Below are 17,961 nucleotides of genomic sequence, written 5' to 3'. Positions count from 1 at the left end.
CTGTAGATTTAAGTTATTTTATCATATTAATGAAACTCTGTTGCTATTAATTTAAAACTTGCAGTGTTCGAATTGAACTCTGCTCTGGTGATTGCTTTCTGTTTATTCCAGCACGCCTGAGAGCTCTGCTTTTCTGCTTGAAATTATAAAGTGGTGCCAGTTGGCCCCTTACCTCCAGGCTGCAGCCCATTTGATTATGGGCTTGTTGTGCTTGGGGGTGGAGTAGGTAACAACTTTTACAGGGGATACTTCTAAGGAGCCTGGCTTATTGAGATTCTCCAGTCCTGGATCCTTCTAGGTATCTGCATTCCTAAGCAATGTACTAACTTTGGTTTGGTGTTAGGTAGAGACTACTACTTTTGGAGTTTATTAGAAAGTGAGATTAAGGCCCTTTGTATCATGGTCATTGTTCTGTTTTTGCTTTCAGGCAGCCTGATTTATACCTAAGATTGTTTTTCTTAAGGCACTGTACTGAAAAAGGTATAAGAAGTAGCCAAAGCAGGTTATTTATTTATTTATTTTTAATTAATTAAGTAAGTTTTGGCTGCGTTGGGTCTTCGTTGCTGCGCACAGTCTTTCTCTAGTTCCCACGAACGGGGGCTATTCTTTGTTGCGGTGCACTGGCTTCTCATTGCACTGGCTTCTCTTGTTGCGGAGCGCGGGCTCTAGGCACACAGGCTTCAGCAGTTGTGGCATGCGGGCTCAGTAGTTGTGGCTCGCGGGCTGTAGAGCTCAGGCTCAGTAGTTGTGATGCACGGGCTTAGTTGCTCCACGGCATGTGGGATCTTCCCAGACAAGGGCTTGAACCCATGTCCCCTGCATTGGCAGGCGGATTCTTAACCACTGCGCCACCAGGGAAGTCCCTTTTTTTGTTTTTCTGTTTGTTTGTTTGGGGATTTTAGTTCCCCGACCAGGGATCGAACCCCAGGCCCTTGGCAGTGAGAGCACAGAGTCCTAACCACTGGGCCACCAGGGAATTCCCCGTTATTTGTATTTTAAAAAGAGCACTCTGACTGAAATATGGAGTTTGGTAGGCAGTGGTGGAGGCAGGAAGCCACTCAGGCTTTTGCAGTAGATGTTGTAGACAGGGGTGGTGGTGATGTAAGAGAGCTGTTTAGGAGCTTGGTCATAGATTTATTGCTAGAGGGAAGGAAGAAGGCGGTTCCTGATCTTGCTATCTGCATAGATAAACATGCTATTCACCAAAATAGGGAGCTCTGGAAGATCAGGTTTGGGGAGGAAATCCTGATCTTTGAGTGGAATTTGATCTTCTACTGAGACATGCAAAAACCCACACTGAGGAAGTCACTAGCAGATACTGACTGAAGCAATGGTTGGAATGAGATCACTTGGGGAGCGTATACTGTGAGAAGAAAACAGAGTTTAGGAATTTGCTTTGAGTAACTCCAATATTTAAAGAGTAGTTAGAAAAGGATGAGCCAGCAGAGAAAATGGTGAGCATCGGTTATAGCTGCTGAATAATCTTAACAAGATGTGCTTGAAAAACATATATTGGATTCAACAACTTGGAGGTTATTGGTGACCGTAGCAAAAGTCACTTGGGAGGAGTGTTAGGGGCAGAAACACATTCTGAAATGGATTCGGGGTGAATGAGAGATGAAAAACAGATGACAGTTATAAATAGATGAGGAATTTAGCTTCTAGAAGGAGAGGAAATGAAGTCAAATAAAGGGGGAGGGATATTACTGCTTTATGATTTTTTAAAAAACTTATTATGCAAATATATCATGGTAAATAACACAAAAATATGGATCAATGAATGAATTTTTACAAATCCAACACCTGTGTAGACATCACCTAGGGTAAGAAATGGAATGTTGCTACCTAATTGCCTAGTGATTTTGAATTTCATGTAAATAGAATTGTTCATGAATTTCATGTAAATAGAATTGTTCTAGAATTTGTGTCTAGCATATTACGCTTTTTGCATATTATGTCTGTGAGGTTCATCCATGTTACAGTATATGGTAGTGGGTCATTTTTTTCTGTGCTGAATAGTCTTCCATTGTATCCGTGTACCACTGTGCTTGTCCATTCTCCTCTTGATGGACATTTGGATAGATTCCAGCTTTTGGGTCTTTATAGTAATGCTGCTGTGAGTATTCTTATCTCTTGATGTATATGTGCTGAGGCTTCTAATGAGTATATACCTAGAGTGGAACTACTTGGTCAAGGGCATGGTATCTTCAACTTGAGTATATATTGTCAAACTGTTTTCCAAAGTGATTGTACTGATTTACAGTTACTAGCAATAAATAAGCAGCCTCTTCACTCCATATCCTGCCACCACTTGGTTTTGTCATTGTGGTTTTAATTAGCACTTCCTTGATTACAGATGAGGTTGAGCCACTTTTCATGTTCTCTAATGATTTGACTATCCTATTTTTGAAGTGTTTTTCCATGTCTCCTGCCTATTTTTCTACTGACTTATCTTTTTCATACTGATGTTTGTTATATGTGTTAGATGAATCCTTGTGTGGTTATAGTTGTCTCTTCTCCCATGCTGTGGCTTGGCTTTTCACTCTTCTGGTAAGGGTGGCTCATGAGTAACAGAAGTTCTTCATTTTAATGTAATAAATTTAATGTAGAATTTGCCTATCTTTTATGCTAAGAGTTTTTTTGTGTTCAGTTGTAAAGTTGTTCCCTGTACCGTGATCATGAAAATACGTTTCTACGGTGTTCCTCTAGTATTTTATTAACTTTACCTTTGTCATTTACATCTAAAATTCCCTGGTATTGATTTATTTGAAATTTTAAAAATTGTTTTTCAATAAGAAGTTCTGAAGTATTTGGAAGACATTTAAAGGAAAGCAAACAGGAAGCTGAAATCACAAAACTAGTATTTTTTTTAACAGTACTTATAATTATCAGCACAAGTAAGGTTTTAAAGATCAAACTCTCTCAGTAGAGTACAAGTACCAAGTACCACCCCACTACACACAAAGAGTAGACTACAGAACCTAACAGAGCGCCACCAAATTGCCTCCTTGCTATTCTTAAATATAGGAAACATAATCCGGACTTTCCTGGTGGCTCAGTGATTGAGAATCTGCCTGCCAATGCAGGGGACACGGGTTCGATCCCTGGTCTGGGAAGATCCCACATGCCGTGGGGCAACTAAGCCCGTGTGCCACAACTACTGAGCCTGTGCTCTAGAGTCTGCAAGCCACAATTACTGAGCCCGTGTGCCTAGAGCCCATGCTCTGCAACAAGAGAAGCCACTGCAATGAGAAGCCTGCGCACCTCAATGAAGAATAGGCCCACTCACCGCAACTAGAGAAAGCCCACGTGCAGCAAGGAAGACCCAACGCAGCCAAAAATAAATTAAAAAAACAGAAACCGCACAATTCTTTTATAGTGAACTATATGCCCAGTGTGTTCAGATATAGCAGGATTTAATTCTTATATGTAAAGGAATATAATTTTTCTTCTATTGCTAAATTTGCATATATTAGAAATTCTAGATGGTTATATGTCATATTTATATTTAGTTAACTTTGGTAAAATATTTTATTTTCATTTATCATTTACAGGTGGTTTTATTCCTGATATTAGTATTTCCTAGATATCAAGTGAGAGTTTGATTTTTATTTTTTTTTTTTACTGCAGCATGATTTTATAACAACAGTAATAACATCAACATAGGGCTTCCTATGCCTGATACTATTCTAAATGCTTTTTGTATTATCCCATTTAACTCTTACAACAGTCCTTTGAGATATGAGTATGATTACCTTCATTTTACAGGTGAGGAAACTGAGGAACATTAACAGTACTAAATTTCACAGACTCTTGTGTCCACCTACTTATACAAGACCTCTAGCTGTTTGCAAAACCCTCTCCGCATCTTGCTCTTCCCTGTCCTCTGCCTGTTATTTCTCAGAGTGTCCAGATGCAACTTGTGAACCCACACAGTTTATGTTGTGTGCTTCCGCTGGGCACTTCTCCTTCTGTGCTTTTACCTGGCACTAGTTTCCTACTGGGTACTGCTGTCACTGTGTTAGGTTCTGTAGTCTACTTTTTGTGTGTAGTGGGGTGGTACTTGGTACTTGTACTCTACTGAGAGAGTTTGAGTTTTAAAACCTTACTTGTGCTGATAATTATAGGTACTGTTAAAAAAAAATACTAGTTTTGTGATTTCAGCTTCCTGTTTGCTTTCCTTTAAATGTCTTCCAAATACTTCAGAACTTATTGAAAAACAATTTAAACAGTTGTTACCGCCAGTTACATTAAAGAAGTGTACTTGTTTTTGTTGATTGGCATTGTCTTTTTTTTTTTAATAGATCTTTATTGGAGTATAATTGCTTCACCATACTGTGTTAGTTTCTGTTGTACACCAAAGTGAATCAGCCGTATGCATACATCTGTCCCCATATCCCCTCCCTCTTGAACCTCCCTCCCACCCTCTCTATCCCACCCCTCTAGGTCATCGCAAAGCACCGAGCTGATCTCCCTGTGCTATGCTGCTGTTTCCCACTAGCTAACTATTTTACATTTGGTAGTGTATATATGTCAGTGCTACTCCTACTTTGCCTCAGCTTAACCCTCCCACCCCATGTCCTCAAGTCCATTCTCTATGTCTGCATCTTTATTCTGCCCTGCAACTAGGTTCATCAGTACCATTTTTTTTTTAAGATTCCATATATATGTGTTAGCATACGGTATTTGTTTTTCTGTCTCTGACTTACTTCACTCTGTATGACAGACTCTGGGTCCATCCAGCTCACTACAAATAACTCAGTTTTGTTTCTTTTTATGGCTGAGTAATATTCCATTGTATATATGTGCCACATCTTCTGTATCCATTCATCTGTCGATGGACATTTAGGTTGGTTCCACGTCCCGGCTATTGTAAATAGTGCTGCAGTGAACATTGTGGTACATGTCTCTTTTTGAATTATGGTTTTCTCAGGGTATATGCCCAATAGTGGGATTGCTGGGTCATATGGTAGTTCAATTTTTAGTTTTTTAAGGAACCTCCATACTGTTTTCCATAGTGGTTGTATCAGTTTACATTCCCACCAGCAGTACAGGAGAGTTCCCTTTTCACCACACCCTTTCCAGCATTTATGGTTTCTAGATTTTTTGATAATAGCCATTCTGACCGGCACTAGGTGATACCTCATTTAGTTTTGATTTGCATTTCTCTAATAATTAGTGATGTTGAGCATCTTTTCATGTGCCTCTTGGCCATCTGTATGTCTTCCTTGGTGAAATGTCTATTTAGGTCTTCTGCTCATTTTTTAATTGGATTTTTTGTTTTTTTGATATTGAGATCCATGAGCTGTTTGTATATTTTGGAGATTAATCCTTTGTCTGTTGTTGCATTTGCTAATATTTTCTCCCATTCTGAGGGTTGTCTTTTTAATTTGCTCCTTTGTTACTTAATTCTAATGTAGATACATCAAGAAATCTGGAATTTCATGAAATACATAGCACAGGGAATGAGCCACCTTTGCTGATTATGATTGGCTACAGTGATGGAATGCAGGTCTGGAGCATCCCTGTAAGTATGAAGATGGTTGAATCCCTGAAATATAATACTTTTCAGCATGCTAGCTGGTGTGAAACCTGGCGATATTTTCTCTAAGGTCTCATCCATTTATTTTGCAAGCAATTGCTAAGAGACCGCTGTGTGTGGAACCCCATACTAGGCCCAAGGGCTAAGGGGAAAATGGGAAATTAAAGATGTTGTAAATGATTTGTAAAGTGGGCCAGCAATTGTGGGAATCACTTTACATGGAATATCTAATTTCTTATCATAGTAACTCTACCTAGTTGGTGTTATTATTATCTTTTCCTGCATTTTTACAGAAGAGTAAAGAGGCTTACAGAAGGCTTTTAAAAAAAATAGTGATCATTTTTTGAATCAGTTAAAACATTCACATGGTTCAAAATTCAGGAGGTGTAAATGGGTAACAAAACTCCCTACCACTACTCTCCCCAATTTCCCTTATCTTGAGCAGTTTCTAGTTTTCTAGGATTTCTAGTTATGTTTCTTTTCCTTATAGCTATATTTTATGCTAATAAGAACATATATACATATAATTCTCCCAGCCTGCCCTTCCTTAACAGAAGGGAACATATTATACAACTCAGTCTGTACATTGCTGTTTTTTACTTATAAATCAGTATTCAGAGAGCTTTTCTATGGAATTTATAACTGCTTATAATTCTGTTTTTTGGATTTTCCTTAATTTACATAAGTTGTTTCCTTTTATTGGAAAAACTTAAAATTCCCCCCCACCTCCACCCCCTTTCTGCTATTAGAAACAGTGATGTAATACATGAATTTGAACAAAGGTTATTTTGTGTCTGTGTATCTATATAGGATAAGTCATAATTTTAATAAATGTTTTAAATTGCCAAATTCTATTCCCAGTTTCCCTCTTCAATCCTACGTGTTCCTCTTTGGAATGACCAAAAATAAAATGTACTAAAAGAGGAAGAGGCTTGGTAGGATCACAGCTCAGTGAAGTGTAGTAGGGACTGCATACTTTGGCGTGTACTTAGTTATATTCTGCTCTTTGGCATGGCCTAGATATCATGTCTCTCCTCCAGATTTTGGGGTGTGGGGGGGAGTTGGCGGGTGGACCCTTTATTGTGTGTTTTTTTTTTTTGCAGTTAGAGGCCTGGAGCCAATAGAATTTTAATTTGTGCCTTTAATAGATGCATTTACCACATTGTTTGAAGCCTCTTGTTAGTGGGTGGTTCAGCTAGAATTTTTTCCCCTTTTTGATTTTTTTGCACATTATGGTTACTTCTTAAAGGATTTATAAGCAAACATATATTACCTCAAATTTAATGAAATTCAGGATGTTCCTGAATGCAGAATTTGGCTAAAAGATTATTAAGTAATGAATACATTGAACTGCATAATTCTTTAATATTCTAAGTAAAATTATTGTTTATTCTTTGATAAATCACTTATAATGAACTTTGGTCTTCCATCTAATCTTATAATAATTATATATCATATTATTAGTATTTAGGATTTTAGGTTTTATATTTCTTTCTTTTAAAGATTGGCATTATTTTGCAGAGATAGAATAATCCTGTTGGTATGTCATGGAATGCGTGTCCTCGTGTTTTTGCCTTTGGGGGTGTGTAGTTGACGTTTTTTCAAGGCCCTGCAATGTTGTTTGTAATTTAAGTATCACGCCAAAGGCATAGACAAAGGACTTAAAAGCGTTGACAGTCTTTGCTTGCTTGCTTTTTCCTACCAAGAGAAATATTTCTAGGTTGTGTTCAAGAGGAGAGGATTTTGTGAATTTAACTTTTTCTTATTAATAGAGACTACATTTTGATTCTTTACACTGTTGACAGACTTGAAGGCAAAGAGGAAGCTAGAGCTTTAACAAGCTTGGGCCTTGTGGGATTAGGGATGTTGACTGGATTGAGTACATTTCTTTGGTGGTACTCAGGCTACCCACTTGCTTTGGTTATAATTAGAGGTATCACTTTTAATAGTTAATTTGTGTCTGGTTCTGAGTAACTTAAAGGTCTTATGAGGAAATTACTTCTTTACAGTAATTCTCATGCCCAGATTGTATTTTGAGAGATTTAAATAATCTTTTCTTCATGGAATTTTCATTGACTAACAGTTGTTTTTATTTATTTGTTTATTTATTTGGCTGCATTGGGTCTTAGTTGTGGCATGCGGGATCTTCATTGTGGCATGCGGGATCTTTTGTTGCAGCTCGCGGTCTTCTCTCTAGTTGTGGTGCGTGGGCTCCAGAGCATGCAGGCTTAGTTGCCCCGCGACATGTGGGATCTTAGTTCCCTGACTAAGGATCGAACCTGAGTCCCCTGCATTGGAAGGTGGATTCTTAACCACTGGACCCCTAGGGAAGTCCCTGACAGTTGTTTACTGTTGTAGTAGTATAGCCCCGTGAGGACTGGTTCAAGAATTAGAGGGCAGTTTGGAAAAATAAGCTCCTTCTGTTGCACTGATTGAGCTCTTACTATGTTCAGAGAACTTTATATACACATTATCTCATCTGTTGTATACTGTGAGGGAGAAGTTATCCTATTTTACAGGTGGTAAGGTCACACTACTTATAAGAGGTGGAATTGGAATTCAAACCCAGTTCTGACTTCAGATTCAAAGCCCATGATCTAAGAGCTCTATTTCCCCTATGTGATAGCAGAAGATATGCCATGCAAGTAGTATGGCACCTTAGTTTTAGTTTTCATTGTAATAGGTTACGAAGGACCTTCATATATTCATCTTTTATAGACTAGTGTGACTGTTACCCATTACTCTAACTAAACCCTTCTGAAACTTGTTTATCACTAGTCAGTTATTCAGTAATCATTTAAGTGTTACCATGTGCTAGACACTGGGGAGCTTATGTTGGTCAACCTAGAAATAATCCTGGCTCTTAGGGATCTTCGCAGACCATAAATTGTATTTGCTTTTCAGTAAGTGCGGGTGGCCAGAAATCAAACCCTGTCCAAACTACAGCTCAGTTTTTTCTTCAAGTTTGTGCACAGGGTTCCCTTCTGTTGATTTTATGTAACTGTCCCACCTGTGAGTCTCAGATTAAGAAAATAAACATCCTGGCTAAACATGTAAAAAAATTGTCTATTTATGTAAGTGCACAAATATGAACAAAGCTTAGATGATATCTAGGAATATAGTTAAGTGGAGTTAGCTCAGAAGCAGAACTGTGCAGAAGTAATTTCTCTACTGCCCAATCACTACCACTTTGTATATGAGATGGCTGCAGGAAAACACCAGCTTTCATAGCTTTCCCAAGCTGTCAGGCCCCTTCTTTCAACACATCTGATGCAACATAAGAAAGAATGATTATTTGTGATGTTGATATTCTGGATACATAGGCCCTTTTCCCACCTGTGCCTAACAGTGACATTGCCTCTTTTTGGTAATGTAAATATAGGCTCTCTTGCTTAAAATTCTTAATTAAAAAAAAAAAGTCAAAGTTATACATGTGCATGGACTAAAGACCGAGTAATTTTATGGGAGTCATATGAAAAAAACAGTAGTTGTATATTCTTCCTTTCTTAACTCCCATAGTTCTTTCAGCTCTTGTTATCTTTGCATTTATTTCAGTTATTTTATTTTATTTATTTTAAAAAATATTTATTTATTTATTTATTTGGCTGTGCCAGGTCTTAGTTGCAGCACACGGGATCTTTGCTGCCACATGCAGGATCTTTAGTTGCGGCATGTGGGCTCTTAGTTGCGGCATGTGGGATCTAGTTCCCAGACCAGGGATCGAACCCGGACCCCCTGCATTGGGAGCGAGGAATTTTAACCACTGGACTACCAGGGAAGTCCCTGGTGGGGACTTCAGTTATTTTAAAATATCTTGCTTACATTCTCTTTTTTTTTTTTAATATCTTTATTGGAGTATAATTCCTTTACAATGCTGTGTTAGTTTCTGCTGTATAACAGAGTGAATCAGCTGTACATAAACGTATATCCCCATATCTCCTCCCTCTTGCGTCTTCCTCCCACCCTCTCTTGCTTACACTCTTGATTTTTTTTTCGGCCAGTTTTACACATAGATTGACTTGATGCCATGAACTGTGAGAACGTAAAAATTGTTCATTTATTCATTACAATTCTTGGATAAAGTATGTATTTTGAGCAAAATAGATATGGCCTTTGCTCAAATGGAGCTAGTAGGAGAAATGGATTTAAATAAAAATAAATTAATAGGGCTTCCCTGGTGGCGCAGTGGTTGAGAGTCCGCCTGCCGATGCAGGGGACACAGGTTCATGCCCCAGTTCGGGAAGATCCCACATGCCGCGGAGCGGTTCGGCCCGTGAGCCATGGCCGCTGAGCCTGCGCGTCCGGAGCCTGTGCTCCGCAACGGGAGAGGCCACAACAGTGAGAGGCCTGCGTATGGAAAAAAAAAAAATTAATAGACAAATTGTAATATGAAGAAAATAATAAGAGAGTATATATAATAAGGAAGTGGCATAAAAGTTAATTAAGATTTAGCCACAGTAAGATTGGAACAGCAAGTAGTGAAGTCAGAGGCTCTGAGGTGGAAATGTTCTTTTCTCTCTACTGGGACATTGATTTAGATTTCTTAAGTTTTTTTCTTCTTAAAGAATATTGAGATAAATATCTTTATGATCATGTAATTTGGAGAGTTCATTAAAAGTAAATATACCAAAACTCTTGATAGATTTACCAAATTGCATTCTTGTAAAGCCATGCCATTTATTCTCACCTCATTCATTTATTAATTCATTCACTCAGAAAAGATTTATTGATTGCCTTTTTTATGTCAGACCCTGTTCAAGGTGCTGGGAAAACAACAATGAGCAAAACAAAACCATTATTCTTATGGAATTTCCATTCTAGGTAGGTGGGTTGGAGGGTGGGGAAGATGATAATAAACATGTACCATGCTTGGATAATAAAAAGTTACCAAGTGTTAAGGTGTGGTGGTTGATATTGTTGTGGGTTGCTATATTATATGAGGTGGTCTTGGAAAGCCTCTCTCAAAGACCCCCTGAGCAGAAGTGTGGAGGAGTGATACTTATGGGTATTTGAGGGAGGGGCATTCAAAGGCAGTGCTCTCTCATAGGATTATGTTGTTATTTTAAAAATTTTGTTTATTTTTGGGTCTTTGTTGCTGTGCGCAGGCTTTCTCTAGTTGCGGCGAGCGGGGGCTACTCTTCATTGCGGTGTGTGGGCTTCTCATTGCGGTGGCTTCTTTTGTTGCAGAGCGCAGGCTCTAGGGTACGCGGGCTCAGTAGTTGTGGCACACGGGCTTCAGTAGTTGTGGCTCACGGGCTCTAGAGCTCAGGCTCAGTAGTTGTGACACACGGGCTTAGTTGCTGCATGGCCTGTGGGATCTTCCCGGACCAGGGCTTGAACCCGTGTCCCCTGCATTGGCAGGCGGATTCTTAACCACTGAGCCACCAGGGAAGTCTGGATTATGTTTCCTATATTAAAGAACAGCAAGGAGGCAATTTGGTGGAACTAGGTGGAGAATGCTAATGGTGTCTCAGAGGTGGTGGTGGGCTAGAGTTTTGTAAGGTAAAAGCTTACAAAATGAGCTTTGTACCATTGGAAGAACTTCAGAAGTTTCACAGGGAAAACACCTATGCCCACCACCTAGATTATACCATGAAAATTTTTACTATACTTAGTCTCCACCTGTAGATCTTATTGGATGCATTTCAAAGTGAATTGCAAACATCAGCATACTTTCCCCTAATTACTTTTGCATTAACTAAAGTTCAATATTTGATGAGTTTTTAAAAAATTATTTATTTATTTATTTTTGGAGTACACGGGCCTCTCGCTGTTGTGGCCTCTCCCATTGCGGAGCACAGGCTCTGGACGCGTAGGCTCAGCGGCCATGGCTCACGGGCCCAGCTGCTCTGTGGCATGTGGGATCTTCCCGGACCAGGGCACGAACCTGTGTCCCCTGCATCGGCAGGCGGACTCTAAACCACTGCGCCACCAGGGAAGCCCCATTGATTAGTTTTTTATTGTAAAAGTTACACACAATTAAATATACAAATCTTAATATGTAAATTTCCTGAACTTTGACAAGTGCATGGCAACCCAAATCTCTGTCAAGATATACAGTAGATTTTGATTATCACTCAAGACATTTCCTTCATGCCTATTCTCAATTTTTCCTCCATCCCATCCATGAAACAACCACTGTTATTTTTTTTTCCATTGTAGATTAGTTTTGCCTGTTTTAGAACTTTCTGTACTATTATACAGTATGGACTCTTTTTGTGTAAGGCTCCTTTCACTCAGCATAATGTTTATGAGATTCACTCTTGTTGATTGTCCCTTTTAATTGCTGAATAGTATTCCAATATATGAATATACCATAGTTTATCCCTTCTCTTAATGAGGGATAGCTGGCCTATTAATAGCTTTTGCCTGTTATGAATGAAGCTGCTGTGAAGATTCTTCTGTAAGTCTTTTTGTAAACATATGCATTTATTTCTCTTAGATAAATATCTACAAGTGGAATTGTTGCTTCATAGGGTAGGAATATAGTTAGTTTTATAATAGACTTCCAAACCTTTTTTCCAAAGTAGTTGTATCGTTTTACATTTCCCCCAACAATGTATGAGTTGTACTATATCCTTGCCAACATTTGGTGTTGTGTCCATCATTTTAATTTTTTTTTTTTTAGTTGTGGCATGCGAACTCTTAGTTGTGGCATGTGGGATCTAGTTCCCTGACCAAGGATTGAACCCGAGCCCCCTGCATTGGGAGCATGGAGTCTTAGCCACTGGACCACCAGGGAAGTCCCATCTTTTTAATTTTAGCCATTCTGGTGGGTGATACCTTGCGGTTTTAGTTAGCATTTCCCTGATGACTAATAATGTTGAATGCTTTTTCATATATTTGTTGGCCATTTGAATATCTTTTAGGGATTATCTGTACAGTTTTTTTGCCAGTTAAAAAAATTGAGTTGTAGAAGCCAATGGAGAACTTTGAACAGGGGTAGACAGTGATGCCTCTTATAAAAATAGGGTGTGACAGCTACTGAGCCCACGCGCCACAACTACTGAAGCCCGCGCGCCTAGAGCCCGTGCTCTGCAACAAGAAAAGCCACCGCAGTGAGGAGACTGCGTACCACAACAAAGAGTAGACCCCACTCGCTGCAACTAGAGGAAGCAACAGAGACCCAACGCAGCCAAAAATAAATAAATAAAATAAATAAATTTATTTTAAAAAATAGGGAGTGATAAGGAGCAGATTTGGGTGGAAAGATGGTGAGTTTGTGGACTATGCACTGTTGCTCGTCTATGAACTGTTGATAGTCAGTGAAATGTTTGTTACTGTTTGCAACAAGATAAGTACAGAAGTTGAGAGTAAGCTTTTGGAAACCTATAGCTGTTTGCCAGTTGCGCATCATCCAAACCTGTGTTTGTCATTTACAGACGTATGTGTTTGTGCCAGAATGGAAATTAAAAAAAAAAAAAAGTAATTGAGCCTTCATAACATGGTTTGACAAGCAGTATCAGCGGGCAACCAGTTGGAGGAGGAGTTGTTCATGACAATGAGTGTGTTTTAGACATTGTGCCGTCATGTATTATTTCATTTAGCACAAGTAACATCTCTGTGATCATTAATATTCATTTTAGTGGTTGTAAGCTCTCCGTGGACATGCAATGAGATATAGAAGTTTCAGGGAGGAGATTTGAATTGCAGGATGAGGATTTGGATTTATTAATATTTCAGCCAGTATGAATTCATTAAGAATCTTTGAGTAACAGAGATACATTCCAAAATCCATATTTAATAAAGGTTGGTTTTGCAGTGGCTTTGGAATAAATAGAGAGTAAAGGAGAAAAGAAAAGGATATGAGGCCAGTTAGGAGTCAATTTCACTTCCCTGGTGGCACAGTGGTTAATTCGCCTGCCAATGCAGGGCATACGGGTTTGAGCCCTGGTCCAGGAAGATCCCACATGCCGTGGAGCAACTAAGGCCGTTGATGGTTGTCACTGTTCCTGTTGTTGGATGCGGGCACGGAGCCCGAGCCTCACAAGTCCCAGCTGTTTGAGCTCCTCTTGTTGGCTGAGGCCCGTCAGTTTCACATTGTCTACTTGGGAGACGTTGAGAGCCTGAACTGAGTTAGTTGTATTGGTATCTGATAAAACATTTAGAAGAGAAGAATCAAAGATGTTTCCAAGATCTTGATTTGGGGCTGGTGCTGCCTGGTACGTAAGATGGCATAGTTTTAGAAGAAATAGAATTTGATTATTAGAATTAGACTTACATTATGTTGAAAATTTTATAAGGCAAAATTGCACTGTATAGTTAATAAAGTGTTGCCATTAACAATTTTCAAGATAGTACCTTTGTAAAAAGTCCTGAAATTTTTCCATACTCTTTTGCTGTTAAATGGTTACTTAGCTTTCTCATCCTCTTTTGAAATGCTTAATATCTTAAACACATCTTGAAAATGTATTCATTACAGCACCTAGAAGATGAGAGTTGCATTGTATGAAACAGTATATTTTTAGGTTCAGTAAGTTAAGATTTGAAGTGTTTTCTTGGAGCTTTTGAATATACTGCAAAGGAATAACACTAGGTGTCGCTAACACATTGAGCTAAGAAAAGTATAGCTGTTCCCTTGAAAGATTTGCCCTAAAGCTTTTAGTGTAGCTTTTACACTTTTTGTGTTGCCTTTACACAAAAAACTTTAGAGAAAACATGCAAGGACATATTTGAGGTGAATTCCAATTAGTTTATTATTTGTTAGAAGTTGGATGCCAACAGACCTTGCCATGTCAAGATTGCTAGCCAGGAAACAATTTTTATGGGTTTCATTTGGGAACAATATAAAGTCAGTGATTTGGGTAACTGGCAAGCAGAGAAAGTTTGAATATGGACCCAAATCAAAAAATTGCCTTTGTTGAGAGTATCTTATTTTTTTTGGTCCACTGTCTTATTACTGGAAAGAGAAGTAATGGATGGCTCTTTAGTCACCTGGCAATGAAAGATCTTTGGGTGTCATGGAGTGAATAGAAGCAGAAATGAAGAATAATATTGAAGTAACTTGTGGAATCCATTCATATTAGTAGAGGCAATTTTTTTTGTAGTGTATGTTTCTTAAGGTGTCACTTTAGAGAAGTCTTGTATCTGAAGTTTAGTCTTTCCAATGTTTAAATAGTGGCTTTATGTGACTTTTGTTGATTTGAAAAGTGAGTTTGAAATTTTATTATAAATTGGTATTTTTCTTGTTTGAAGTATTTTGATGTTTTTCTACTCTAAAATGGAAGATATTCTTTGGACACAAGCTGACTTACGAGTGTGTGGAAGACAGCTTTTTCTTTTCTTATAAATGTTACTGCGTATGTTAAATATCATAAAGTGCACAGATCGTAAGTGTGCAGACTGAATTTTTATATGTGTATGTAACCTTCTGGGCACCACTCAGATTAAGACAGAACATTTGGAGCAACTCAGGAGTCTCTCATGCCACTTTCCTGTCAATACTGTCCTCATACCTCCACGTAACCACTATTCTGACTTCTATCACCAGAGATTAGCTTTTTCTATTCTTGAACTTAAAAAAAGGGGGGGATGGGGGGACATAGATAACCCAATCTATTCTTTTGTGTCTGGCTTCTTTCTCTCAACAGTGTGACTATGAGATTCTTTCATGTTATCGTACGTAGAAGTAATTTGTTCTCATTTTTGCTATATACTATCTTATCATGAATACAATGCATTTTATTTTATTTATTTTTTTAAAATTTATTTATTTATTTATTTGGCTGTGTTGGGTCTTGGTTGTGGCACGCAGGCTCTTCGTTGTGGCACTCAGGCTTCTCTTGAGTTGTGGCGCTCAGGCTCCAGAGCATGCGGGCTCAGTAGTTGAGGTGCGCAGGCCCAGCTGTCCCCGGCATGTAGGATCCTAGTTCTTTGACCAGGGATTGAACCCGTGTCCACTTCATTGGAGGGCGGACTCCCAACCACTGGACCACCAGGAAAGTCCCACAGTGCATTTTTAAAAGTTCGTGATACACCTGATAGACATTTTTGTTGGTTCTACTTTTTGAGCATTATGGATAAAGCTGCTCTGACGTTCTTGTAAGTGTTCCTTGGTGGATATATGCTGCACCCATTTCTCTTGGATATAGACCTAGGAATGGATTTACTGTGTCATAGTGTAGGTGTATGTTTAACTTTAGTAGATATTGCCAACCAGTCTTCCAAAGTGTTTTTACTGATATGTACTGCTACCAGCAATGTATGAAAGTTTCATTTGCTCCACATTTTCATTAGCTCTTAGTATTGTCAATCTTACTAATTTAATAATTTTTTTGTGTATGTGTTGGTATCTCATTGTGGGGTTTTAAAGATGCTTTTATTTTGCAATAATTTTAAACTTTCAGAAAATTTTATAACTGTTACAGGGAACTCCTGTTACTCATTACCCAGATTTACCAATAAAGGACATTTTGTCCCTTTTGCTTTATCATTCTCTCATTTTAATTTTTTTCCTGTGAAGATTTTTTTCGGAACCATTTATAAGTAGGAGAATTTATGCCCCCCCTCTTTTCCATAAATAATTCAGTATATATTTCCTGGGAGTAAGCACATTATCTTTTACAACCATAGCACTATTATCAAAACCAGGACATTTAAATTTGATACAATACTATTTTGTAATCCACAGTCCATTTTCCGGTTTCATCATTTGTCCTAATAGTCTTCTTTATAGGTTTTCTTACATTTTCACTTTCTTAATATTGTCTTTTGATGAAAGAAATCCAGATCAGATTTTAAGTGGTTTACTCTATTTTTTTTTATTTTTATTTTTGGCTGCGTTGGGTCTTTGTTGCTGTGCACGGGCTTTCTCTGGTTGCGGCGAGCAGGAGATACTCTTCGTTGTGGTGCGTGGGCTTCTCATTGCAGCGGCTTCTCTTGTTGTGGAGCACGGGCTCTAGACGCGCAGGCTTCAGTAGTTTTGGTGTGCGGGCTCAGTAGTTGTGACTCACGGGCTCTAGAGCGCAGGCTCAGTAGTTGTGGCGCATGGGCTTATTTGCTCTGCGGCATGTGGGATCTTCCCCAACCAGGGCTCAAACCCGTGTACCCTGCATTGGCAGGCGGATTCTTAACCACTGCACCACCATGGAAGCCTGGTTTACTCTATTCTTAATGCTTTTTGTATCCTTGTTTACTCTAAGGCCATGAAGATATTCTCCTGTGTTTTCTGTTAGAAGGTTGTTGTTATCATCTTTAGGTTTATAATCCTTTTGAAATTTTTGGTGTACGGTATGACATAGGGGTCAAGGCTTTTTTGAATTAAAAAAAGAAAAAAAAAACAGCTAACTCATTCAGCACCATTTCCTGAAAGAACCGTTCTTTCCCCACCAAATATGAGCATGTAATTCTTGCCAGCTCTGTGTTTTTGCTCTTTCTTTTTTGTTTTTTGGTCTCTTTTCAAATTGATTTTTAAAACCTTTTAACTTTGAAATAATTATAGACTCATGGGAAGTTGCAGAATATTAGAGTTCAGGGTACACTTCCCCCAGGGTCCCCCAGAGGTGACATCTTATGTGACCTGTAGTACAATATCAAAACCAGGAAATAGACATTTACATTGATTTTTCAAAAAATTTTGTAGTTTGTCTTTTCCAGTTTTATTTAGATATAATTGACCTACTATATTGTTTTTCTTTTATTTTCGCTGTGCTGAGCATCATGTGGGATCTTAGTACCCTGACCAGGGATCAAACCGGTGTCCCCTGCATCGGAAGCACAGAGTCTTAACCACTGGACCATCAGGGAAGTTGCTATGTTGATTCTTTTTTTAAATTTTATTTATTTATTTTTTATACAGCAGGTTCTCATTAGTTATCTACTTTATACATATTAGTGTGTACATGTCAATCCCAATCTCCCAATTCATCCCACGCCCCCACATTGATTTTTAACACCATAAATTATGGTCGTTTTGCCCATTTTGAACTTTATCTAGATGGATTCATAGGATATGAACTCAGATTTTCATCTGCAGACACAATGATTAATCTTGAGACTTAAGTCCCATTTTTTTTTTCGATTGACCACATATGAATATTCTTCAACCCTGGCCTAGGGGTTATTTGCAGCTAGACAGAGTGTGCATTGATCACACGGTTCTCATTTATGCCTTTGCTTTTTATCTTCTTTCCTTATGTGTACATTTCTGGTTTAAAGAGTATTGGTCAGCTTGATGTGAACTATCAGAAGTGATAACAAAATTAATAAATAATTGTTTTAAAAGGCTAATACTATTTTATTTATTTATTTATTTATTTTTACGGTACGCGGGCCTCTCACTGTTGTGGCCTCTCCCGTTGCGGAGCACAGGCTCCGGACGCGCAGGCTCAGCGGCCATGGCTCACGGGCCCAGCCGCTCCGCGGCATGTGGGATCTTCCCGGACCGGGGCACGAACCTGTGTCCCCTGCATCGGCAGGCG

The 17,961-nt window shown here is 38.7% G+C and overlaps 1 protein-coding gene across 9 annotated transcripts in view; it reads left to right on the top strand.

Annotated features, from left to right (window-relative positions):
• The window catches only part of BCAS3 (BCAS3 microtubule associated cell migration factor), a 574,202-nt gene that overhangs the window by 14,834 nt on the left and 541,407 nt on the right, over positions 1–17,961 (top strand). For all 9 annotated transcript variants that reach the window (XR_003428780.1, XM_027087291.1, XM_027087292.1 and 6 more), the window contains exon 5: positions 5,421–5,527. Coding sequence is in view for 8 of the 9 variants with exons in the window: in XM_027087291.1 (XP_026943092.1) it covers positions 5,421–5,527 (107 nt within the window). In the remaining variant the exon portion in view is untranslated. The remainder of the gene's footprint in view (positions 1–5,420; positions 5,528–17,961) is intronic.

Source organism: Aethalodelphis obliquidens, unplaced genomic scaffold (assembly GCF_003676395.1).
Source record: "Aethalodelphis obliquidens isolate GAN/ISIS:26980383/991018 unplaced genomic scaffold, ASM367639v1 scaffold58, whole genome shotgun sequence".
In the NCBI taxonomy this organism is placed as follows: domain Eukaryota; kingdom Metazoa; phylum Chordata; class Mammalia; order Artiodactyla; family Delphinidae; genus Aethalodelphis; species Aethalodelphis obliquidens.
The sequence above is the reverse complement of the archived record's forward strand: the minus strand, read 5'-3'. Positions and strand labels throughout refer to the sequence as shown.